This window comes from Gobius niger (assembly GCF_951799975.1).
Source record: "Gobius niger genome assembly, chromosome: 4".
Taxonomy (NCBI): Eukaryota; Metazoa; Chordata; class Actinopteri; order Gobiiformes; family Gobiidae; genus Gobius; species Gobius niger.
This window is the reverse complement of record NC_136855.1, coordinates 41,576,658-41,602,586: the sequence shown is the minus strand read 5'-3', so window position 1 is coordinate 41,602,586 and position 25,929 is coordinate 41,576,658. Positions and strand designations below refer to the sequence as shown.

The 25,929-nt window shown below is 42.7% G+C and overlaps 1 protein-coding gene across 2 annotated transcripts in view; it reads left to right on the top strand.

Annotated features, from left to right (window-relative positions):
• znf609b (zinc finger protein 609b) overlaps positions 1–25,929 on the top strand; it is a 283,849-nt gene that overhangs the window by 58,731 nt on the left and 199,189 nt on the right. For both annotated transcript variants that reach the window (XM_079554664.1, XM_079554663.1), the window contains exon 2: positions 23,943–24,818. In XM_079554664.1, the coding sequence (XP_079410790.1) occupies positions 24,069–24,818 (750 nt within the window). In that variant the 5' untranslated portion in view covers positions 23,943–24,068. The remainder of the gene's footprint in view (positions 1–23,942; positions 24,819–25,929) is intronic.

Sequence of the window (25,929 nt, the reverse complement as noted above, 5' to 3'; positions counted from 1 at the left end):
GAGCGAACCATCCACGCTTTTATCAGTTCAAGAATTGACTATTGTAACGCCCTTTATTTTGGAGTTTCCCAGTCCTGTCTTAATCGTCTTCAGTTGGTGCAAAATGCTGCAGCTCGTTTTTTAACAAACACACCCCAGCACATCAGCCCAGTCCTTTTCTCGCTGCATTGGCTTCCAGTTTCTTTTAGAGTTGATTTTAAAATCCTTCTTGTTGTTTTTAAAGCCCTCAGTGGTCTCGCCCTTTCGGACTTGTCTGAACTTTTACATGTTCGTGACTCGGGCAGATCGGGCAGTTTTTAATGGATTTGATGTGGTTTTATTGTAAAGCACTTTGGTCGCCTTGAGTGTTGTAAAGGGCTCTATAAATAACATTTGATTGATTGATTGTTTTTTGCTGCTGAAAATACTGATGCGGATTAGGGCTGCTCGATTATTGAAAAAATAATAATCACGATTATTTTTGTCATAATTGAAATCACGATTATTTTTGTCATAATTGAAATCACGATTATTCAAACGATTATTTGTTGCCTTTAAAAAAATCCATAAAAAAAATGACAAAAATCCATCCAAAAAATGACAAAAATCCATCAAAAAAGTGACAAAAATCCATCAAAAAAGTGACAAAAATCCATCAAAAAAGTGACAAAAATCCATCAAAAAAGTGACAAAAATCCATCAAAAAAGTGACAAAAATCCATCCAAAAAAGTGACAAAAATCCATCAAAAAAGTGACAAAAATCCATTAAAAAAAGACAAAAATCCATCAAAAAAAGACAAAAATCCATCAAAAAAGTGACAAAAATCCATCAAAAAAGTGACAAAAATCCATCAAAAAAAGACAAAAATCCATCAAAAAAGTGACAAAAATCAAAAAATTAGAGAAAAAAAAAAATGAAAGAAATTTGAAAAAAAAAATATTGAAAAAATAAATAAATATATAATCGTTTTTTTGCGATTATGCTAATTTTGTAATCGTTTACTGTTGTAATCGAAATCGTAATCGAATTTCGATTAATTGCACAGCCCTAATACGGATGTTTTCAGCAGCCCTGGTTCAGTTTGGTAGATCCATACCTCAGAAATCACTGGACGTAAGCGCGTTAAACCAAAACTGGAAACTCTCTTAGCAAAGGGGTTCAGTCTGGTACAAGTGAAAACAAAGCGTGTCCACCAGACTTTTGGAAGCCCTGAGCGCGAGGCCGACGTGACGGAGTTATTGAGGCCAGACTGTCCGCAGAGTCTGGGGGGCCGCGGGCGCTGACACATCCCCCCTCCCCGATAAGAGCGTTGGCTGACCGGGGCGGACTCCTGATTCCCATCACCTGGATTGGCCGGGTGCATTTCTATTTCGGTAATCAGCTCAAGCGCTCAATCCAATTACACGGAGGTTACTGCGGCCCCTGGAGGCACCGCGAGAGGCTTTTCAGAAACCGCCGGAGAGGACGGGCTCCAGCCACACTCGGCCGCTCCGAGAGTCCGGACTCACAGTGCCGTTCCTGTCGTTTCGCTGCCAGTTGTTTTTGGATTGGGTTTCCCTCCCTGGTGACTGAGCTCAGACACTCTGCGGAGGAAACTGTTCGATCCAAAAGAGGAGAGTGTGTTGTTCTGAGTGTGGGTCAACCCATCTTTAGGAGAGGCCTTCAAATACCTAAACAATCACTGAAACATATCGTATTTGTAGTAAAACATGACAATAGGTTTCCCCCTGCACTACAAAAAGTGAATATCAAGCATTGGCTTAAATGACTTGAATTGAGGAAATGTTTCTTGTTTTGAGCGGTTTTCACTCATTTAGACACTTTTCCTGATCGGACCGAGTTTGCTTTGCTTGTTTGAGGACATTTCAGACCAGTTCTAGGGTAAATCTCGCTTAAAATAAGAAAGTAAAACTGCCAATGAGATAAGACCAATGTTCTTTCCCCATTGGCAAAGAAAATGACCTGAAATAAGGACGAAATGTATCGAAACGGGTCAGAAACATCTCAGAACAAGTGAAATAATCCAGGACAAATGCCCAACAACTTCTTAACTAGTCAAAACAACTCAAATTTGGATTATTGTGCTCAAACTGAGATGTTTATACTGATCTAGTTAATGACTTTTTGCGGTGTGGGGCCTCCTCTGTTAAAGAGATTCTTTATCTCAGTGGGACTTTCCTGGTTACATAAAGGTGTGCGATTTTGTAATCCGTCTGAATCCGTCAGACAAGGAATCACAGTTGATGGATGGATGGATGGATGGATGGATGGATGGATGGATAGAGAGATAAACACTTTACTGTCAGACCCGAGAATCTGAAATTTGTTTTGCCGAGTTCAGCAGCTCCATGTCAAGACAAATACAAAGACATACAGATACACTTTGATTTCCTCATTTAGTTTCAGGATGGACTGATGAACGAAGGAGTTCCTCAATGGGACCTGATTATCCACAGGGTGCCATGTGGTTGGTCCGACAGCCCATCAGACCGACGCCTCATTATTCCGAACATTAGCATTGAGCAGAGGTGCCATTAGTCCGGAATGCTTAACCCAGTTGTGTTGTGGATGAGAGAGCCACAAACAACCTTCAGGTCAGTGGACTCTTGCCTGAAGCTCATGTGGGAAGTCCTTTTGGGAAGGACCATTTCAATTGAACATAATTTCAGAATAATGAGACGTCGGACTAAATATTCAGTCTAGACTAAAGGGTCTTCAGACTAAAGGGTCGTTGGACTAACGTGTGGTGGGAATAACGGGTAGTCGGACTCATATGTCGTCGGACTAGTGGGTCGTCGGACTAGTGGGTTGTTGGACTAGTGCAGGGGGGGCCAACTAGTCAGAGACCAAGAGCCGAAATTTTTAACCTTGATCCTGTGAAGAGCCACAAAGGCACCGACCATTAGCGAGATTAGCGATACACGATGTCGCATCATACGCTTCATAAGAGCTCGGCTTTTTTCCATTTCCTAATGTAGATCTTTTTCTGTGAATATGAGGCCGAATTACATCAAATAAAGAGCAGCTGATCAGGAACCTGAACAGCAGAAGCTGATCCCAAAGCCTCGATCTGCCTGTGGTTTATCTACATCCTGCTGTGAGTGAGGCTGCTGCACCTTTTACACCGCCTCCAAAAGGAGGAGATCCAGACTCTCATTCATGTAGAGATGAAACAGGGTCTGCAGACGATGGTTGGATTTTGGGTCAAAGACTGTTACAGTTTATGGGAAATATTAACCATTTATTTTGCAAAGAGCCGCATTGTATTAAACACATCCAATCATGCAAAGAGCCGCACTCTGATTGGCCAAGAGCCGCATGCGGCTCAAGAGCCGCGGGTTGGCCACCCCTGGACTAGTGGGTCGTGGGACTAGTGGGTCGTGGGACTAGTGGGTCGTGGGACTAGTGGGTCGTGGGACTAGTGGGTCGTGGGACTAGTGGGTCGTGGGACTAGTGGGTCGTGGACTAACTAACCCTAACCCACTGCACTGATGGCAACAGGACATGTTCAGAGTTCAGAATGTGACCGGGGTCTGAGGTGACGTCCTCAGCCCGTCGTAATGTGTTGTTATGGTTCGTTACCTCGTACTGTCCTGGGATCTTTGAGCAGATTTTAATCAAGTGTCTGAAGTCCAGATTTGGCAGTGACCGACAGACGGCTGAACCACACATCTTCAGTAAGTTCCTTCACTAGGAAGTAACTCTTCGACATCAGTAAACCATATATTCACCTGTTAATCTACATTTCATGCTACACATTTGACAGACTTCACCTGAAAGCCTGTTGGTAAATACACTTCCAATCATCCAGGTGTTGTAAACAAAGTCCAGGCTGTTTCTCGTGGATCTGCAGGAAATGCTTCTGTTTGTCGATGTTTCCGGACAAGTCTTTTCTCGTGTGTCCACTTTGGTGTTTGAATTCCTGGACACACACCGTTTCCTGGAGCGTTTCCCTCTTGTTAAACGGCTGCTGCTGAACATAAGGAGACTTGGAGCGGTCTTTACAGACGCTCGTAAAGCAGACATTATGTGCTGCTTTACGAGAGCGTGGACCGCACCGCTGAGAACGCCTGAGTCCGGGGGCCGGTCACGATAACTCGCCCAGAACAGAAGAGGAAGCTTTATCGTACTCGGTGTGATTATGAAGAAGGCGTTTGATGTGATTACAAGAGTGTTTGCGGCTATTTCTGGGAGCCTTGACAAATTGAACGACTTTTCCCCTCAAAATAACAGCATTTATCAGGCGCTCTCGGGCGTCTAATCACTGCGGATTCATGTCTGAGCTATTGCTGGAAAACAGTGGAGCTGCAACAGAATGTAGATTTTATAGATTACGCTCACACAAAACAATGTATAGAGATTAGGGAGATATTATAGAACGATATTGCGCGATATTTCACACGACATGTTCCATTAAACACACATTGTAAATAATTAGTTTTTCCTGTGTGGAGTTTGCATGTTCTCCCCGTGTCTGTCCATGTCAGTGTCAGCTTTATTTGTATAGCACGTTTACAACAAGGTACACAGTATAACATTACAGTACAAAACAACAAGAGAAGCACACACAGTTATAATACAGCTCAGCTTGAATCGAACGCAAACAGATGTGTTTTAAGGACAGCCTTAAAGGAACAGGCCACCGTTCTTCCACACTGAGATATTCTTACCTGAGCTGTGACGAGTTCTTTAGGACCTGTCTGATCTTCAGTCACGTAAACACAGCACAGACAGCGTTAGCATTTAGCTAAGTTTAGCTCAGTATGTAAAAACGGTGGCCTGTTCCTTTAAAGGTTTCTATGGTCGGAGCAGCTCTGACATTTAGGGGGAGACTGTTCCAGAGTTTGGGAGCTCGATCTCCTCGCGTCTTTAAACGGGATCTGGGCACGTTCAGAGACAGCTGGTTCGCAGACCTTACTGATCTGACCGGGGCATAAACGGACAAAAGCTCAGAGAGACACTCAGGAGCAGATCCATGGAGACATTTCAACACAAGCATCGAGATCTTAAAGTCAATTCTATAGCTGACGGGCAGCCAATGGGAGGCCAGCACAGGGGTGATATGCTCCCGCCTCCTTGTCCCAGCGTTCTGGACTTGTTGTAGGCGGAGTGAGGATTTGTCCCGCCCACAATAGAGTTGTGCGAGTGCGCATGCTCGGCCTGTTCTTCCACTTTTCCGCTCCAGCGTCTCGTAGGAGGAAAAACACCATATTTGGGTGAAAGCGTCATCACGGGGCCCCTTAGCAGGACACGTGGATGTCAAATCTGTCAATATTTATGAACGAAAACCCGCGGGAAAGACGGCCTTTCTACTTCCGGGTCGCCCCCACCTCGCAGACAAAACATCATCAAATAAACATCATCATTTTTATATCTGACATGAAAACTAAGATGTAAAGGGAGGAAAACAGATACAAATCTCCACTTCCACCACTGCGGGAAGTGAAAACAATGATCTCCATTGTGTAACTGGATGAACAATATCCCTCTGTCCCTTTGTCTTTCCCGTCAGCGTAGGATTTACTCTCACGGACGATAAGTAAAAAACGTAACATGCTACGACACCTGCAGTGGCGCTTATGGCCTCTAGGGGCATGAGTTGTGTGATTATTCCTCCAGTTTGTTCTTCTACTTCTTTGTTTATTTGGTGTTGATGTTTTTTCCTCCACTGGCTCAGTGATAGAGTAAAGTGTAAATTCTGATTGTTCACAGTCTCCACTCTGCGGTAAAGCGTCCTGTGGATTCTGGGAAAACGGCGTTATCTTTGCAAACCGATACCGAAGAATCGAACGCATTCCGGAGCGGTCTCGATCCGAGGCCGATCGTCCCGGGCGGAAGCGAAAAGCGAAAAGCCGGGGCCCGTTTCCGAGAACCGCGCTGGGCTTGGGCGTGGGAGGAGAGTGTTTTCTGAAGGCGCTCGCAGCTTTTCCCCCGCCGTTTGTTGTTCTCCTTTCAGCACATTTCCACAGTGCGCGACTCGACAGCTCCTTTATTGTGCCGGCTGTGTGCTTTGTGCCAGAGCTCTGTTTAGAGTTGACACACATTTGTTCAGCGGTGGGAGGATTGCTCTGTTTCTTTACCCCAGGACGAACATACAGGAGGCGGAACGGCGGCGAGAGCGACTGTAAAACATGAGCGTTGTAAAAGTATCTGCTCCACCATCTCGATACCTTTAACGATGCTTGGTTTCTGATACCTGTACTGAAAGATTTGTCGTTTAGATCCAGAAAACAGAACAATAATGTGTGAAAGATCTGCAAATTTACAATATCGGGTTCTTCCAGTAGTAAGTGACTTTTTCCCTTTACCATATTGGTATTGTTTAACAGTGCCCAGCCCAATAATCTTTCACTATTTATCTTCTTTAAACATATAGAAACATATAGAAACGATGCCACTTTTTCTAAAACCGATACGAGTTCTTTCATTTAAGTACTCGCCGATACAAGTACAAGGCATTTTCTTCAACAGACTTTTGATTTTTTCACAGCAGGTTGGTTTGAGTTAATTTACATTTCCTTAAGTAAAGTAGGCGACACTTTTAGGAGAAGATATATCAGAATTGTACAGATGCTAGGGCTGTGCAATTAATCGAAATTCGATTACGATTTCGATTACAACAGTAAACGATTACAAAATTAGCATAATCGCAAAAAATCGATTCAAATTTTTTTTTTCAAAATTTTTTTTTTCTTCAAATTTTTCATTTTTGGATTTTTGTCATTTTTTGATGAATTTTTGTCTTTTTCTGCTGGATTTTTGTCACTTTTTTTCGGATTTTTGTCTTTTTTTGATGGATTTTTGTCTTTTTTTTTTTTCGGATTTTTGTCTTTTTTTCCGGATTTTTGTCTTTTTTTGCTGGATTTTTGTCACTTTTTTGATGGATTTTTATCTTTTTTTTGATGGATTTTTTTAAAGGCAACAAATAATCGTTTGAATAATCGTGATTTCAATTATGACAAAAATAATCGTGATTATTATTTTTTCAATAATCGAGCAGCCCTAACAGATGCCATTATTTTTTTTCCATTCAATATAATGTTTTATTTTTATGTCTCTGTCCATCACAGACAGAACAGCTCATGTCCTAAAGCTCCTCAGTGCTTGTGCTTTATTCATTTATGTATTTGTATTGAACAATAGTATTGAGATGTTACTTATTACTGCAGATAAATGCTCTCTTTTCTCCTTTACTTCAGCTCTGTGTGGATTTTCTCCTGTGTTTATAGGAACTTATCCAGAAGCTTCAGCATTTTGGCTCAATATAAACATGCTGTATGTCTTTATTCTGGATTTTCTGAGGACTTTTTAGTCGCTGGGTTAGTTTTTCAGATGAATAAACCCCTGGGCATAAAAGGGCGTAAGAATCACCAGAGCTGTTAGCCACGTGTTAGCGGCTAGTTAGCAACATTAGCAACATTAGCCTGTATGTTGTAAACACTGCAGACATTTAGCTCTGGTTAAATCCAGCTCAGACTCTGGTTTAGGGAGTTTTTTAGTCGAGATTTAGTCAAAAAAAGCTTTTCAATTTTAGTCAAGTTTTAGTCGACTAAATTTAAGACTAGTTGAGTGGACTTTGCATTGATAATATTGATTCTAATCATATTTAATGTTGTTCCTCTGCTTCATGTTTCTGCTCCACATGAACAAAGCTCAGAGCTGATCCTTTAAACATGATCTGAGGCTCTTTCAGACGCTCAATACAAGTTTGGATGATTTTAGTCTCTCCTTTTCATCTTTATTTAGTCTGATTTTAGTCGACTCAAACATCTGGACATTTTAGTCACAGTTTTAGTCTCATGAGGAACTTTTAATTTAGTTTTAGTCCAATTTTAGTCACAAAAATATCACTTTGACTAAAATTAAGACTCAATATTTTAGTCGACGACATTAACACTATCTAAACAATTCTCCAGTTTGTTGCCCCCCCAAAGGGCACCACGTTTGCGATCCTGGTCTACACTTTAGTCGCTCCTACTGAACAATATTTGAATATAATAAATAATAATAGATAATAATATAATAAATAATATAATTCTCAGCCTGATTTCAGCCACAACGAACTGCAGTTGAAGAATTTATTGATGCTCAAATGTGCAGAGTGAAGCTGGGTGAGACTGTGGGTGGGGGCTCCGTCTCGACCCCCTCCCAGCAGAAGAATCAGGGCTGAAGATAAAACAGACGTAGAGGGAGGGCGGGGTCATGAATGAAGAGGCGTGGCCTGGTGTATATATAAGGCTTGTGGGTAATTAGAGGCGTGGCCTGGTGAAAGCAGGAGTGGTTGGTTTGCAGAAGGACTGGCTGAGGCGACGTCCTGCTCCCGAACCTAGTCTATCAATATTGACTCCATTTATTGAGCTTTAAAGGGACTATATGGACTTTAACAATGTCCAAACTAAGTATTTCCCTCCTACATGTTCCTCCATGTCCTCGTGTGTAGAACGAGCTCAGGCCTGTTCACCACAACTGCCTCTAAAATCCTGACCTGTCACTCAGAAAGTCAGGCACGAGCTTAATATAGAAGCTGCAGTTACGCATAAGACCTGAGGTGGCAGTAGTGAGTATAAAATGACCAACTTGCATCTAGTCCCTTTAAACCCCCCACAAATATGTTTCAGATTTTTTCTAAACTAAACCAAATATCCAAAATCCCCAGTGAAATAATCTCTGTTACTTATATATATCAACCAAATAAAACCACTATTCAAACCTGGGTTCATTATAGGGCTGCTCGATTATTGAAAAAATAATAATCACGATTATTTTTGTCATAATTGAAATCACGATTATTCAAACGATTATTTGTTGCCTTTAAAAAAAAACAAAAAACAAAAAAGTGACAAAAATCCAGCAGAAAAAAGACAAAAATCCATCAAAAAAAGACAAAAAATCATCAAAAAAAGACAAAAAAATCACCAAAAAAGTGACAAAAATCCATCAAAAAAAGACAAAAAATCATCAAAAAAAGACAAAAAATCATCAAAAAAGTGACAAAAATCCATCAAAAAAAGACAAAAAATCATCAAAAAAGTGACAAAAATCCATCAAAAAAAGACAAAAAATCATCAAAAAAAGACAAAAAATCACCAAAAAAGTGACAAAAATCCATCAAAAAAAGACAAAAAATCATCAAAAAAAGACAAAAAATCATCAAAAAAGTGACAAAAATCCATCAAAAAAAGACAAAAAATCATCAAAAAAGTGACAAAAATCCATCAAAAAAAGACAAAAATCCATCAAAAAAGTGACAAAAATCCATCAAAAAAGACAAAAATCCCAAAATTAAAAAAAAAAAATTGGAAAAAAAATTAAAAAATTGGAAAAATTTGAAAAAAAAAAAAATTATCGATTTTTTGCGATTATGCTAATTTTGTAATCGTTTACTGTTGTAATCGAAATCGTAATCGAATTTCGATTAATTGCACAGCCCTAGTTCATTATTTACATTTCGTTGCTGAAAATATCAACAATTTATTTTTACATGAAAACAGAAAATGGCCAATACATTTCCCCTCATATTTATATCTGTAACGTTCAGCAAAAGCTTCAAATTGACGTCCGTAGATTTGTTTCTTCTGGCTCTCACACCTCGGGAGGGAGCTCGTGGTGGAGTGAACCCCCCTGAAGTGCCTCTGTTTGTGTTGCCTCCCCCCCTCCCTGACCCGCTGTGCCTGCTGGACCCGGTGAAAGGCGATCCGGGCTTCAGGGGGGGGCCCACCAGCCCGCGTGCCTGTCTCTCAGCGGGACGAGGCGCTCGGTCCGGTTAAGGCCGGGACGGCGGGACGAGCTTTTGTGGAAGGTGTCGAACAAACGAGCCCTCGCAACTGTTCGGGCAGTCGCACTGGGACAGCTGTGGCTCCGCGGCCTGCCATCTGTCAGGAGCGAACAGATAAACACAGCACAGTATCACACGAGGGGGGGGGACTTTCAACAGTGTGTTCTTCAGGGAAATGACACTGTTTTACTGTTATGCTCATACAGTAGGAGTACTTTCAGATTTTATACTATACTCACTAGGGCTGCTCGATTATTGAAAAAATAATAATCACGATTATTTTTGTCATAATTGAAATCACCATTATTCAAACGATTATTTGTTGCCTTTAAAAAAATCCATCAAAAAAGTGACAAAAAACATCAAAAAAATGACAAAAAAACATCAAAAAAGTGACAAAAAAAAGACAAAAATCCATCAAAAAAAGACAAAAATCCATCAAAAAAAGACAAAAATCCATCAAAAAAAAAGACAAAAATTCATCAAAAAAAAGACAAAAATCCATCAAAAAAAAAGACAAAAATTCATCAAAAAAGTGACAAAAATCCAGCAAAAAAAAGACAAAAATCCATCAAAAAAAAGACAAAAATCCAGCAAAAAAGTGACGAAAATCCATCAAAAAAAGACAAAAATCCATCAAAAGACAAAAATCCAGCAAAAAAAAAGACAAAAATCCATCAAAAAAGTGACAAAAATCCATCAAAAGACAAAAATCCATCAAAAAAAAGACAAAAATCCAGCAAAAAAGTGACGAAAATCCAGCAAAAAAAAGACAAAAATCCATCAAAAAAAAGACAAAAATCCAGCAAAAAAGTGACGAAAATCCATCAAAAAAAAGACAAAAATCCAGCAAAAAAAGACAAAAATCCAAAATGTAAAAATTAGAAAAAAAAATACGTGAAAAAAAAATTGAAAAAAAATAATTTGAAAAAAAATTGAAAAAAAAAAATTATAATCGTTTTTTTGCGATTATGCTAATTTTGTAATCGTTTATTGTTGTAATCGAAATCGTAATCGAATTTCGATTAATTGCACAGCCCTAATACTCACTACTTACTCACTTACTCATTTACTACTATACTACATGATATTTTATTGGCATAATGTGATACCGATACTTTTTATTCCATTTTCTTTGTCCATTGGAGAGTCTGGCTAAATTCATGGTGCATTTCTTTACATGACTTGAAAACTAACCCTGGTCAGTTGATGAAACTCACACATGTTATTGTTAGCATTAGCTTTAGCATTTTGCGCAGCGATCAGAAATACATGTGCGGAGGGAAAAACTAAATCAGCAATTGGATTCTCCAGGTTCTTAGCTTTAGAACGATAAACAGCTGATGATAAACAGCGCTCGTATTCACTCAGATTTAGGCGGTGAAAGTTGTGTTTTTAAGGCGAGAGACAGAACTGGTGTCGGTTCAGTATCGGATATTTGTAGCCGATACCCAATATCGAATTTTTTTCTCTGGCTAAGCTCTTAAGTTTAAATTATTTGTTTCAAAGTATTTCCTTGAGTGTCCTATAAAGAGTGAAAGATCATGATACAAATAAAGGCTACATATCTTAGGTTTTTGGTCAGGTTTTTGCCGGGCTTTGGTCAAGTTTTGGTCAGGTTTTAGTCGGGTTTTGGTCAGGTTTTTGCCGGGTTTTGGTCGGGTTTTGGTCAGGTTTTGGTCAGGTTTTGGTCAGGTTTTGGTCAGGTTTTTGGTTGGGTTTTGGTCAGGTTTTTGTCAGGTTTTGCCAGGTTTTGGTCAGGTTTTGGTCGGGTTTTGGTCAGGTTTTTGGTTGGGTTTTGGTCAGGTTTTGGGTCAGGTTTTAGTCAGGTTTTGGTCAGGTTTTTGGTCAGGTTTTTGGTCAGATTTTAATCAGGTTTTGGTCAGGTTTTTGCCAGGTTTTGATCAGGTTTTTGCCAGGTTTTGGTCAGGTTTTTGCCAGGTTTTTGCCAGGTTTTGGTCAGGTTTTGGTCAGGTTTTGGTCAGGTTTTTGCCAGGTTTTTGCCAGGTTTTGGTCAGGTTTTGGTCAGGTTTTTGGTTGGGTTTTGGTCAGGTTTTGGTCAGGTTTTAGTCAGGTTTTGGGTCAGGTTTTAGTCAGGTTTTGGTCAGGTTTTTGGTCAGGTTTTTGGTCAGATTTTAATCAGGTTTTGGTCAGGTTTTTGGTCAGGTTTTGGTCATGTTTTTGCCAGGTTTTGATCAGGTTTTGGTCAGGTTTTGGTCAGATTATTGTCAGGTTTTGGTCGGGTTTTGGTCAGGTTTTGGTCAGGTTTTGGTCGGGTTTTGGTCAGGTTTTGGTCAGGTTTTGGTCAGGTTTTGGTCAGGTTTTGGTCAGGTTTTGGTCAGGTTATTGCCAGGTTTTGATCAGGTTTTTGCCAGGTTTTGGTCAGGTTTTGGTCATGTTTTTGCCAGGCTTTGGTCGGGTTTTGGTCAGGTTTTGCCAGGTTTTGGTCAGGTTTTGGTCAGGTTTTGGTCAGGTTTTGATCAGGTTTTGGTCAGGTTTTGGTCAGGTTTTGCTCAGGTTTTGGTCAGGTTTTGGTCAGATTTTAGTCAGGTTTTTGGTCAGATTTTTGGTTGGGTTTTGGTCAGGTTTTGGTCGGGTTTTGGTCTGGTTTTGGTCTGGTTTTGGTCAGGTTTTGGTCAGGTTTTTGCCGAACTTTTGCCACTTTTTTGTCACCTATATGCTGCGTTTTCATCCTCGTTTTTGAAGCTATTTTGACGCTTTTTGTTTCAAGAAGCTCTTACATTCGGGTAATGCCGAACTGGAGAAAAAGTTAAAGAGACTAAATGCAAGTTACTCACTACTGCCACCTCAGGTCATACGTGTAACTGCAGCTTCTATATTAACACCTTTAGAGGCAGTTGTGGTGAACATGTGGCTGGAACATGTCGGGGGCGGAAAATACATAATGTTAAAACTCCATATAGTCCCTTTAAGGCGGGGTTTAGAGGTTAAGTTGAATAACAGAAGTAAATGCACTTTTTCATGATATTCTAACTACATGACCAGCACCTGTATATCCTTCTGTTATTTTGTGCAATATATGGAATTATTGCAGTATCATTGTGAGCCTTGTATCAGTAAACCCTATTGTGCATGTTTTGGGCTGATGACTCCACACAGAAAGGTCCGGTAATCGTGCTGTGAGCTCTAACCGCTCAGCCGGCTGAACTTGGACTCTGGATCAGTTGCACGTTTATGGTGAGGCCATCTGTGCGCGGTTAGGGCGGATCAGATTGTTGAACACATGTAGGCTGTACCTCTGTGACCGGGGGGGGCGCGCGGGGGGGGCAGCGGGGGCGCCGGGGGGGGGTTGTGGTCCCTGAATGAATCATCAGCAGCCCCGCGCTTTAAGTGAGCCAGCTGCCCGTTTGGACGGTTACACTGATGAGGGCTGAGTAATGGCACATGGAGCTTCTGTCAGGCAGAGAAATGTGTCGGTGCTAAATCGTGCTCACGCAGATGAGAATGTGCCTCTGTGCTAACCTTGTAGTGACCAAACGTGTATTTCACTGCTCTTCTGTGGACGCTAATGGCTAATGCAGCGCCATGGACAATTCTGCCATTTGTGTCAGAACAGTAGCTGCTATTTGGGCCTGTTGTTAGCCTGTTGTTGCCCTGTCGTTAGCCTGTTGTTGACCTGTTGTTCGCCTGTTGTTAGCCTGTCGTTAGCCTGTTGTTAGCCTGTTGTTAGCCTGTCGTTAGCCTGTCATTAGCCTGTTGTTAGCTTGTTGTTGACATGTTGTTAGCCTGTTGTTGCTCTGTCGTTAGCCTGTTGTTAGCTTGTTGTTGACCTGTTGTTAGCCTGTCGTTAGCCTGTTGTTAGCTTGTTGTTGACATGTTCGAAGCTTGTTGTTGCCCTGTTGTTATCCTGTTGTGAACCTGTTGTTATCCTGTTTTTAACCCTCTTGTTAGCCTGTTGTTGCCCTGTTGTTAGCCTGTTGTGAGCTTGTTGTTAGCCTGTTGTTAGCCTGTTTTTAACCCTCTTGTTAGCCTGCCGTTAGCCTGTTTTTGCCCTGTTGTTATCCTGTTGTTATCCTGTTGTTAGCTTGTTATTGACATGTCGTTAGCCTATCGTTAGCCTGTCGTTAGCCTGTTGTTGCACTGTTGTTTGCGTGTTGTGAGCTTGTTGTTAGCCTGTCGTTAGCCTGTTGTTGGCATGTTGTTAGCCTGTTGTTAGCCTGTTGTTGGCATGTTGTTAGCCTGTTGTTAGCCTGTTGTTAGCCTGTTTTTAACCCTCTTGTTAGCCTGTTTTAGCCTGTTTTTGCCCTGTTGTTTGCGTGTTGTGAGCTTGTTGTTAGCCTGTCGTTAGCCTGTTGTGAGCTTGTTGTTAGCCTGTCGTTAGCCTGTTGTTCTTAGGCAGCGTTGTTATGATTTGAAATTATGCACAGAGTCAACTGTATTTGTGATCGGCGTGCAAAATGCCACGGCTAGCTGCAGTATGCTAATGCTAGCAGCTACTGACCAAAGCTGGGACTGAAGCTATGTTTGAATCACCAAAACATTAGGTCCTAAAGTAATAAAGTAAAATCAGTCACTGCTGGAGTGGCTAATATTTCTGTTTTTACAGAATAACAGACATTTGGCCAACCTCTAATTGGGTTTTTCTTATTAGTTTAAGATTCCGTATCCAGCCCTTGAGAAACAACTGTCAGACGGGGCTTTTCTGTGAGAAACCTGCTTTATTATGACGGTATTGTTAGCCTGTCGTTAGCCTGTTTTTGCACTGTTGTGAACCTGTTGTTAGCCTGTTTTTAACCCTCTTGTTAGCCTGTCGTTAGCCTGTTTTTGCACTGTTGTGAACCTGTTGTTAGCCTGTTTTTAACCCTCTTGTTAGCCTGTCGTTAGCCTGTTGTTGCACTGTTGTTAGCCTGTTGTTAACCTGTTGTGAACCTGTTGTTAGCCTGTTTTTAACCCTTGTGTTAGCCTGTCGTTAGCCTGTTGTTAGCCTGGTTTTACCCTGCTGTTGGCATGTTGTTAGCGTGTTGTGAGCTTGTTGTTAGCCTGTCGTTAGCCTGTTGTTCTTAGGCAGCGTTGTTTTGATTTGAATTCATGCACAGAGTCAATTGTATTTGTGATCGGTGTGCAAAATGCCACGGCTAGCTACAGTATGCTAACTGCTGGAGCTGCTAATGTTTTAACAGCCCAGACATAATCGGGTTTTTCTTATTAGTTTAAGATTCCGTATCCAGCCCTTGAGAAACAACTGTCAGACGGGGCTTTACTGTGAGAAAACCTGCTTTATTATGACGGTATTGTTGGGTAAACGGTGTCTTGGAGGTTCCTTTAATGTCCGTGCCAACAGTAATGGAGCATCACGCCGGCTCATATCCCGCACCATCTCGTCGGATGCTGTCATATTATTGGAGAAGCGTCAGGCTGGATGCGCTCGTCAGGGAGGAGCTGTATTTACACCGGCGTAATGGCGGCGCGTGAGAAGTGACTGTGTAATCATTTCCCCGTTAAGTGCTTGGCAGGACTGCTGTGCTTGTAAATGAGCCCGGCTTCATCAAGAGCCGGGGAGAGCGGGGAAAACGCTGCTGACAGGTCGCGTTCATTTAGTCATCCGTCACACGCTCACCCGTCTGTACCAGTGCGAGGTAAAACGGTGGAGTCCGAGGTAAAACGGTGGAGGCAGTTCTGTTTTTGTTGTGAGAGCGAAACCCAGCCCTTCAAGTGGAGGAAGAATTAACTATTATCCGATTGTCTCACTCAAATGTAAACTCCATTGAGTGGTTTTGCGTTTCCAGAGATTTCGTTTGGTTTGGGACGGTAGTGTCGTGTATATGAAACTTCAGACATGGCGCTCTTTGACGTGGCAAACGTGGCGGCCATCTTGTGACTGACGTAGGCCCTGTCCCAGTCCCCACACTGCGCCCTACGCTCCTCTGTGTGCACGTGTTCGAAGTGCACGTCAGGGTCACAAGAGCAAAAACTGCAGAATTGGGACAGTGCGGCTGACGTCATTTTCAGACCGAAACTTAATAAAGTTAAAGGTAATTTTGTCCGGCCCTGTGAAAACAAAAAGTAGTAGTTAATGAGTTGATGTTAAAACACGTTAAAATAAAAATATATATTAGATATTAGTCATTTATTTGAGCCACAATTTTTATTTTAAATGTAGGGTGTGTAACTAACTAGTATCTGGTAAGTTTTATGTTTTTATACGTCCTAAGTTTTGTTGAAGTGAAAAGTTGAAATTGTATTTTAATGAATGACAGCACAAAAAAAAGTATTGAAATTGTTAACATAATATCTGTAAATACTGCTGCACAAATCATGGTAGTGCTTCATCATATATTTATGCTTCTTTCCAAGTAACACAGAAAACTTTGAGTGTATTTACAGATATACAGCATGAGAAAAGTTGAAATATTTAATCAAAAGTCATTTTTATCCGGCGCAAGATCCGCAGATGCAGCCACTTCTCTGTCTCTTTGGTCTGTGCCGCAAAGAATTATGGGCAATATGTTTTGCCAAAGTCCGCTTGGAGGCGGGCTTTGGGAGTCCTGGCTGCTGGTTGGGCCTCTGGCTCTGCTGCCGCCTGATTGGGGGAGCAGTTCTACACCTGGGGAGGACTCGTTAAAGCCACCTGTGCCACGCCTATAAAAGGAGGCCATCTTGGCTCATTCTGCTGGTGTTTGTGGCCAGTCTGCCATTTTGTGTTGTGTCCCTTTGTGTAGATAAGGATGTTGTGTGTCCACGGACCTCTCCTGTGTGTTGTGTGTCGTTTGTGTCACTTCTCGGGATGTTCACTATAATGTAGGGACGTGGAGTCAAGTGACACTCGTTGTCTAGTCATGACTTTGTTTGGATTTGTTAGGCCTTTAGTTTGACTAAAATTGTTTTGGTTTACCTTTTTGTAAATATGTAAATAGCTTTTGTTTGGTTATTCTGTTACCTTTTTGTTAACATTACCTTTTACATCCCTTTTATTAAATTACAACTTTATTTAACCTTTTTACACCTTGGTTTTAGTTACCGGGAGCATAACACCCGTCATAGCAGGGGTGGGCAGTGTCAGGCCCAAGAGGATTTTGAGAAATATTATTGTGCAAATAAGAGGTCAGATACTGTCCTAAAAATGTGAGAAATAGTGTCAGTATTTTAAAATGTCCTGGCAGAGCATCCCACTTGGTCATTATGTAAAACTAGGATTCTCCACTGGTGGGTCGTGGAACCTTTTTCAGTGGGTTGTGAGCCTATAGAGAACTTTTATTCAATGTTTACCGTCTGAAACTGCATAGAAACACTAACAGCTACAATGAATGTTATTGGTTGTTTTGATCATAATCTCAGTCTTCAAAGGCAAAAACCTGTTTGGAAAATACAATATTTTAGACGATGTGACAGATGTCAGTTTGATGTGGTAATGATGAAGCCACGAGGGAACCACTGATGTAAAGAAAACAGTGCTTTACTTTAGGAACACTTGGCACTTGGTGTTTGATGAAAATCTGCTCTAAACGATGCAAACTTGGAGCAACGTCTTCCCTGATCCAGCAGCAGAATGTGAGACTCTCGTTTGTGATCGGTTTATGACTTCTACGTCTCGTCTCTCAGTCAGGAAGTCATTTCTTTGTTTAGCCACATTTGTTTCCTCCATTCGCTCTCAGGGTCAGCGGTTTAGCCCTCACTGTATCTCTGTACCATGTTCAATAAATGGTTAAAAAGTGCAGAAATACTGTAGGAAACAAATGTTATATTTCAGTGGTTCCCCTGGGGGGCTTCAGAGGCACTGCAGGGGGGCCCAAAACTTGTCTACAAAACAAGTGCATTGAGGAAAGCTACATTGTACTACTTTAAAGCATTAGCCTGCTGTCGCTAGCATCAGCCTAACCCGATATCATATTTTTTCTAGTATCGGTCCCAAAGCTCCTCAGTGCTTGTGCTTTGTTCATTTATGTATTTTTATTTAACAATAGTATTGAGATGTTACTTAAATGGTCTCTTTTCTCCTTTACTTCAGCTCCGTGTGGATTTTCTCCTGTGTTTATAGAAACTTATCCAGGAACTTCAGCGTTTTCATTGTTCTGCTGCAGCTCATTTTGGCTCAATATAAACATGCTGTATGTCTTTATTTGGATTTTCTGACGACTTTTTAGTCGCTGGGTTAGTTTTTCAGATGAATAAACCCCTGGGCATAAAACTGCGTAAGAATCACCAGAACTGTTAGCCACGAGTTAGCGGCTAGTTAGCAACATTAGCATCATTAGCCATTTTAGCTCTGATTAAATCCAGCTCAGACTCTGGTTTAGGGAGTGTCGTCTGTAATAAAGTCAGCTCTATGTGGAATATTGGATTTACACTAAACTATTCTCCAGTTTGTTGGTATTTTCTCTCCTCAGTGGAGCTGCTCCTGTAGGGGCGCCGGACACACGGCAGGTGGTATCGGCTTCTGGTATCGGGACCTCATGAATGAGTACGAGTATGAGGACGAGCATGTGGTATCGGCCCGATACCCAATACTGGTATCGGTGCATCCCTACATAAGAGATAGAAACTTTAATCTGCTGATTTCTGTCTCTCAAACGAGCTCCTCTGAAGCAGCTGCTAAACACGACTGTCCTGAATAAATCAAGCCTGTGCCTCTAATGAAGCGCCCCCTGCTGTCACAGTTCAACACTGACACATTTCACAGTTTAGAAGTTTCATGCACAGGATTATGGACGAGACATTTGGTCAAAAGTGTTGGCCTCGTATAATAAAAATGGCTTCCCTGGTTAAACAGAAGCTGAAACCTTCTCCAGATTCTGTGTAAGTTGTGTTGACCAATAGGTTTGTGTCGCTTTAAACGGTTCCAAGACAAACCGCCGCCTTCGTCACGTCCTGATGGGGAATGTTTGGGAATGTTTGGGGACTTGTTGTTTCTTTGATGTGGGTGTTTTCCCCAGATCACCGGATAAGTTTCCTCAAAGGGACTTTCCGTGAGCGATGGGCTGGCGTTGGTGCGAGCGCAGAGCTCAGGGCTGCCGGTGCGGAGACGCCGAGGACGCCGACATGGGCACGTGTTGTTTGTGCTGGAAACAGCGGTGAAAGATTAGACGAGCCCTGACCTTTCCACGCAGCCCTTGAGCAAACGATGCAAACTGTTGTTGTCCTTCGTCACACACAGGCCTCGCTCGTGCTCCTGCCCCGGCTCTGCCTCGTTACTCACTTTCCTGACTGATATACAGACGAAGACGAGAGTGGTCGGGTCAGTAAGAGACAGAAACACTGGTACATTTCTGCAACTGATTTATCTGTAACCCCCAGTCCAGCCAGTGAGTCCACCCTGAGTGGGTGCCAGAGATCGCACGGGTGCCCTGTTGGCCCGCCAGAGAGTGACCTTCTTTTGCGCTGCTAACTCTCTTCCATTCATTCTCAATGGTAAATATGGATGCAGTACACTTTTTGACCACGAGCGTCAAATTGGGGGCGCTGTTTCACTCCTTTTGCAAAGTTAAGGAAACCCTGTTGTGGCGTTTTGGTGTTTATCAATCACAGAGCGTTGTAGCTAAACTTTCACAGTTTTCCAACTTTTATTGCAAAGGTTGTTGATGTCGACATCAGAATATGTTAAAAATTGACGTATAAAAGAATTGATGCTGAACTGACACTTTCAAAATAATCTAATGTGGCATTTTCTTTGAGTGAATGAGTGAGGTAAAGGAGCTGTCGATACAGGTGATTTTGTTTTTTTGCACTAAATTGCTACAGTTCGTTTTAACCTCTTAACTCCCGCCTGAACCGAGCACATTTTCTCCAGTTTGGCTTTACCCCAATCCAAAAGCCTCTGGAAAACAGCTGTGAAAATAGCAACAAAACTGAGACGAAAACAATGATGGAAATGTGACAAAATAGTGAGAAAACATTGACAAAAAAGTGACGAAAAAATGATGAAAAAAATTACAAAAATTTGATAAAGAAAATTGATGAAAAAATGACAAAATGTGATAAAAAATGGACAAAAATGTGATAAAAAATGGACAAAAAACATCCTCTCAGTTCAGGCGGGAGTTAAGAGGTTAATATAACATGTTATTTGCATAGAATCCAATGCAAATGTAGGCTATTGAAAAAATAAAAAGTAAATAAAATACAGTAACTTTGTAATTTGCAGTTATGTGTGTTTTTCGTGCTTGACATCGCCGTGTTTGTCCCGAGACTCACAGGCACTTTTTAGTTTTGGCCTTCGGAGACAAAACGTTTGGGCCCCCCTGCTCCAGAGCAGGCGTCTCAGACATGCGGCCCGCGACATAAAGATTAAAATGACATTTGTTGTACATTTTGCATTTATTTAATAGGCTCACAGACAGAAACTGGACCTGACTCCTGACAGATCACTGATGGGGTTTTACCTCAGGCTCTGAACCAAAATGGGATTAATTACAAAAAAACTAATTGTCTAAGTCTGTCATTTCAAATGTAGAAGCTCAGCAAATGTTTGGCTGATTGGAAACCTCTAGAAGCTTAAACATGTGCAGATGTACAGACTATTTTAAGTTATATTATAGCAAGCAATAAAAAGTTGCTAAATCAGTCCAAACCCAGTCCAGATGAGTTTGAGACCCCTGATCTAGAGCTTTGTCTGGTCCAAGGGTCAGGCCATAAAGAGATATATATGATGTTATTTAAGCAGAGTAAACTGTAAGGATTCCACACAGATGAACGGAATAAAGGTGCAGAATACATATTATGTGTCTGAGATGATGGATTATTGTCAGTTATTACGTTAATGTTTTGACATATTTGTGGTTTTGGACGGCCGGCTCCATGTGGCTCTGGCACAAGTCGGAAGAACAAGTTGCATGTTTTTATTAAATGTTCATACTTCAGTGTTTTCACAAATGTTTTGCCGCTGAGTGTGTTTAAAGCAGAACTAAGTAACGTGTTTACCTTAATAAATCCTTCCCGTCGTCCCTCTGGGGGTAAAGCAAGTGTTTATGGGATAATGGGGGGTCTTTCATCTCCCCCTGGTGTCTCTGACCCGGTGGCAGGAAAGTTGCAAGTGTGGTTTTCTGGCCAGAGTTTCATAAAGCTGCAATATGCAAATGATCCATGTGGCTTCAGTTTCTACTAAATGAAGCAAAAGCACAAACTGACTTCATTTAATCCGTTTCCTGAGTTTCCTCTTTAACACTGACATGTGACTGAGCTGTGGGGACGACAACATGGATTTATCACTTTATAAAGTTTGGCTTGTGCAGAATCTATTTTTTTTAATTAAATGTGCTCCTGTCAATCATCAGTGGTTGCGCATGAATCACTCGAGGGTGGGGGCGAGGGGGGTGGGGTGGTTTGGAGGAGCAGTGGCTTATGGGACGGCACATAGCTCCTAATCACCGGTAAGGGACCACCAGACGTCCCTATGCTAAAGTGGCTATGATAGTTAGCATCACAGGTCACTATGCTAAAGTGGCTATGATAGTTAGCATCACAGGTCCCTGTGCTAAAGTGGCTATGATAGTTAGCATCACAGGTCCCTGTGCTAAAGTGGCTATGATAGTTAGCATCACAGGTCACTATGCTAAAGTGGCTATGATAGTTAGCATCACAGGTCACTATGCTAAAGTGGCTATGATAGTTAGCATCACAGGTCACTATGCTAAAGTGGCTATGATAGTTAGCACCAGAGGTCTCTATGCTAAAGTGGCTATGATAGTTAGCATGAGAGGTCCCTATGCTAAAGTGGCTATGATAGTTAGCATCACAGGTCACTATGCTAAAGTGGCTATGATAGTTAGCATCAGAGGTCCCTATGCTAAAGTGGCTATGAGAGTTAGCACCAGAGGTAAATGGTAAATGGTAAATGGTCTCAACTTATATAGCGCTTTTCCACCTACATTAGGCACTCAAAGCGCTTTACAGCAAGGATCCACTCACCCATTCATACTCTCATTCATACACCAATGTACGCAGACACTGGGGGCAATGTGGGTGAAGTGTCTTGCCCAAGGACACAACGACAATGTGCACTTTCAGAAGGTGGGAGTCGAACCCCTGACCTTCCGATCATGAGACGACCCTCTCTACCATCTGTGCCACTGTCGCCCTATCACAGGTCCCTGTGCTAAAGTGGCTATGATAGTTAGCATCACAGGTCACTATGCTAAAGTGGCTATGATAGTTAGCATCACAGGTCACTATGCTAAAGTGGCTATGATAGTTAGCATCACAGGTCACTATGCTAAAGTGGCTATGATAGTTAGCATCACAGGTCACTATGCTAAAGTGGCTATGATAGTTAGCATCAGAGGTCCCTATGCTAAAGTGGCTATGAGAGTTAGCACCAGAGGTAAATGGTAAATGGTAAATGGTCTCAACTTATATAGCGCTTTTCCACCTACATTAGGCACTCAAAGCGCTTTACAGCAAGGATCCACTCACCCATTCATACTCTCATTCATACACCAATGTACGCAGACACTGGGGGCAATGTGGGTGAAGTGTCTTGCCCAAGGACACAACGACAATGTGCACTTTCAGAAGGTGGGAGTCGAACCCCTGACCTTCCGATCATGAGACGACCCTCTCTACCATCTGTGCCACTGTCGCCCTATCACAGGTCCCTGTGCTAAAGTGGCTATGATAGTTAGCATCACAGGTCACTATGCTAAAGTGGCTATGATAGTTAGCATCACAGGTCACTATGCTAAAGTGGCTATGATAGTTAGCATCACAGGTCACTATGCTAAAGTGGCTATGATAGTTAGCATCACAGGTCACTATGCTAAAGTGGCTATGATAGTTAGCACCAGAGGTCTCTATGCTAAAGTGGCTATGATAGTTAGCATCACAGGTCACTATGCTAAAGTGGCTATGATAGTTAGCACCAGAGGTCTCTATGCTAAAGTGGCTATGATAGTTAGCATGAGAGGTCCCTATGCTAAAGTGGCTATGATAGTTAGCATCAGAGGTCCCTATGCTAAAGTGGCTATGAGAGTTAGCACCAGAGGTCCCTATGCTAAAGTGGCTATGAGAGTTAGCACCACAGGTCTCTATGCTAAAGTGGCTATGATAGTTAGCATCAGAGGTCCCTATGCTAAAGTGGCTATGAGAGTTAGCACCAGAGGTCCCTATGCTAAAGTGGCTATGATAGTTAGCATGAGAGGTCTCTATGCTAAAGTGGCTATGATAGTTAGCATTAGAGGTCCCTATGCTAAAGTGGCTATGATAGTTAGCATCACAGGTCCCTATGCTAAAGTGGCTATGATAGTTAGCATCAGAGGTCACTATGCTAAAGTGGCTATGATAGTTAGCATCAGAGGTCCCTATGCTAAAGTGGCTATGATAGTTAGCATCAGAGGTCACTATGCTAAAGTGGCTATGATAGTTAGCATCAGAGGTCCCTATGCTAAAGTGGCTATGATAGTTAGCATCAGAGGTCACTATGCTAAAGTGGCTATGATAGTTAGCATCAGAGGTCCCTATGCTAAAGTGGCTATGATAGTTAGCATCAGAGGTCCCTATGCTAAAGTGGCCATGATAGTTAGCATCAGAGGTCACTATGCTAAAGTGGCCATGATAGTTAGCATCAGAGGTCCCTATGCTAAAGTGGCTATGATAGTTAGCATCAGAGGTCCCTATGCTAAAGTGGCCATGATAGTTAGCATCAGAGGTCCCTATGCTAAAGTGGCTATGATAGTTAGCATCAGAGGTCCCTATGCTAAAGTGGCTATGATAGTTAGCATCAGAGGTCCCTATGCTAAAGTGGCTATGATAGTTAGCATCAGAGGTCCCTATGCTAAAGTGGCTATGATAGTTAGCATCAGAGGTCTCTATGCTAAAGTGGCTATGATAGTTAGCATGAGAGGTCTCTATGCTAAAGTGGCTATGATAGTTAGCATGAGAGGTCTCTATGCTAAAGTGGCTATGATAGTTAGCATGAGAGGTCTCTATGCTAAAGTGGCTATGATAGTTAGCATCAGAGGTCTCTATGCTAAAGTGGCTATGAGAGTTAGCATCAGAGGTCCCTATGCTAAAGTGGCTATGATAGTTAGCACTGAGGCTCCTTTCCCTAACTCCTTCTTCACTGACAGCCCAATTCGGAGGCTTCTTATCATGGCGGACACTTTTAGATTTGGGTAAAGCTGAACTGGAGAAAATGCACGTGGTGAAGGCGGAGGTTAAGAGGTTGAATATCCCGTCGTGGTGTGGATCGTGTCGTACGTTGTGTCTAATCTCCGTGTGTGTTTTTTGTTTTCCAGGAACATAATGTGGTTCGATGGGCCGGCGACGTGCACCCCGTGAGGCTTCTCTAACCCTGGCGTCCCGACCGCGCGTGAGGGTGCTGGACCCCCCCTCGGCGTTCCTGCTGGGCCGTTGGCACTAAGATGTCCCTCAGTGGCGGCACTGCAGGCGGGAAAGGTGTGGACTCGAACGCGGTGGACACTTACGACAGCGGGGATGAGTGGGACATCGGCGTGGGGAATCTGATCATCGACCTGGACGCCGACCTGGAAAAAGACAAACTGGAGATGTCCGGCACTAAGGACGGGGGCCTGTCGGGACCCCCCGGCGCTGTGGCGGCACTGCCCGACAACATCCGCTTCGTGAGCCCGGTGTCCGCGCAGGGCAAGGAGAGCAAATCCAAGTACAAACGCAGCAAGAACTCCAAAGACGGCAACAGCAAGGCGGCCCCCGGAGACGCGGGGAAAAAGGACGCTTCGGGGCGGACTCAGGCGGAGCCCCCCGCCCCGGCCGCCGCCAACGCCACGGCCGCCGGGAACAACAACGCGGCGGCGAAGGGCGCGGAGAAGGGCGGCAAGGCCTCCTCCCGAGGGGCGGTGGGCAAGAAGGACAAGGAGACGAGCGGGAAAAGCAAGAAGGACAAAGGCGAGGGGGCGGTGGTGGCGGTGGTGGCCATGCCCGCCGCCGCCGCCGTGGAGAAGGACGCGCTGGCTCTGGGGAACAGCCGCGGCGGCGCCTTCGAGAACTCGCAGGCGGCGGCGGAGGCGGCGGCGGAGGCGAATCAAATGGGGAATATTGCACTTGAAACGGTTGGGATAGTACCGGCACTGAAGAGCGAGGACGAGGCGGAGAACGGGGAGTGCAAGACGCTCAAGAAGGTGAAGGCGGAAAAGGTGAGATGGTTTTGTTTTACGTCGTGGCTGCGGGGGTTTGGATTGGTTTGTTGCGCGCTGTGGCTATGCTAGTTCCTCTGACCTGAAGGTGTGAGCGCCTGGACTTCCTGTCTGTTTTCTTTTCCTGGAATAAAAAAGATGATGTTGTGGGCGGTGAGTTCCCGGTCGATGATCATTTACTGTGTTCAAATCATGAAGTTCAGATCAGAGACGCCTGTGATCATGAAGGATTGATGGTTTGTCTTGAAGCTAAAGGCTAACATGCTATGAAAAAATATATATAAAGGCACTATTTCAAGTTGTGTAATGCATTAACCGCTTAACTCCCACCTGAACCGAGCACGTTTTCTCGACGAAGACAATGATGGAAAAGTGGCAAAAATGTCACAAGAAATTGACAAAAAATTGACGAAAAATGTGACAAAATAATGACCAAAAAATTACAAAAATGTGACAAAAAAAATGGCAAAAATGTGACAAGAAAATTACAAAAATGTGATAAAAAATGGACAAAAAAGGGACGAAAAATTGATGAAAAAGTTGCAAAAATGTGATAAAAATGTCACAAGAAATTGACGAAAAATGACAAAAATGTGATAAAAATGTGATAAAAATTTGACAAAAAAATGGCAAAAATGTGACAAAAAATTTTACAAAAATGTGACCAAAAATTGACAAAAAAGTGACAAAAATGATGGAAAAAAAAATGTGATGACGTGAAGAAAAAGATCCTCTCGGTTCAGGCGGGAGTTAAGAGGTTAAATTAGCCTTTAGCTTCAAGACAAACTCACTGATCCTCACAAACATAAACGTCTCCTCTATGGAAATATTTCTACCAGGAACTCACTGGTCTGAGCTCATCTTAATGGAAATGAACACGAACAGGAAGTACAAACGCCCACAGCTTCAGCTCAGAGGAACTAGCGTAGCCACATTGTGCAACAAGCCGATTCCTGGTGTTCGGCTGAGGCGCCTGCATTGTGTGGATTTCTGTGGCGGCATTGACGGCTCGTGACGGGTTTGTTGGCTCTGTGATGACGGGCATGTTGTGGTGTTATGTTGGCAGTGAATCGAGCTCATGCAATTTTATCAAACGACTGCTCCACTACTT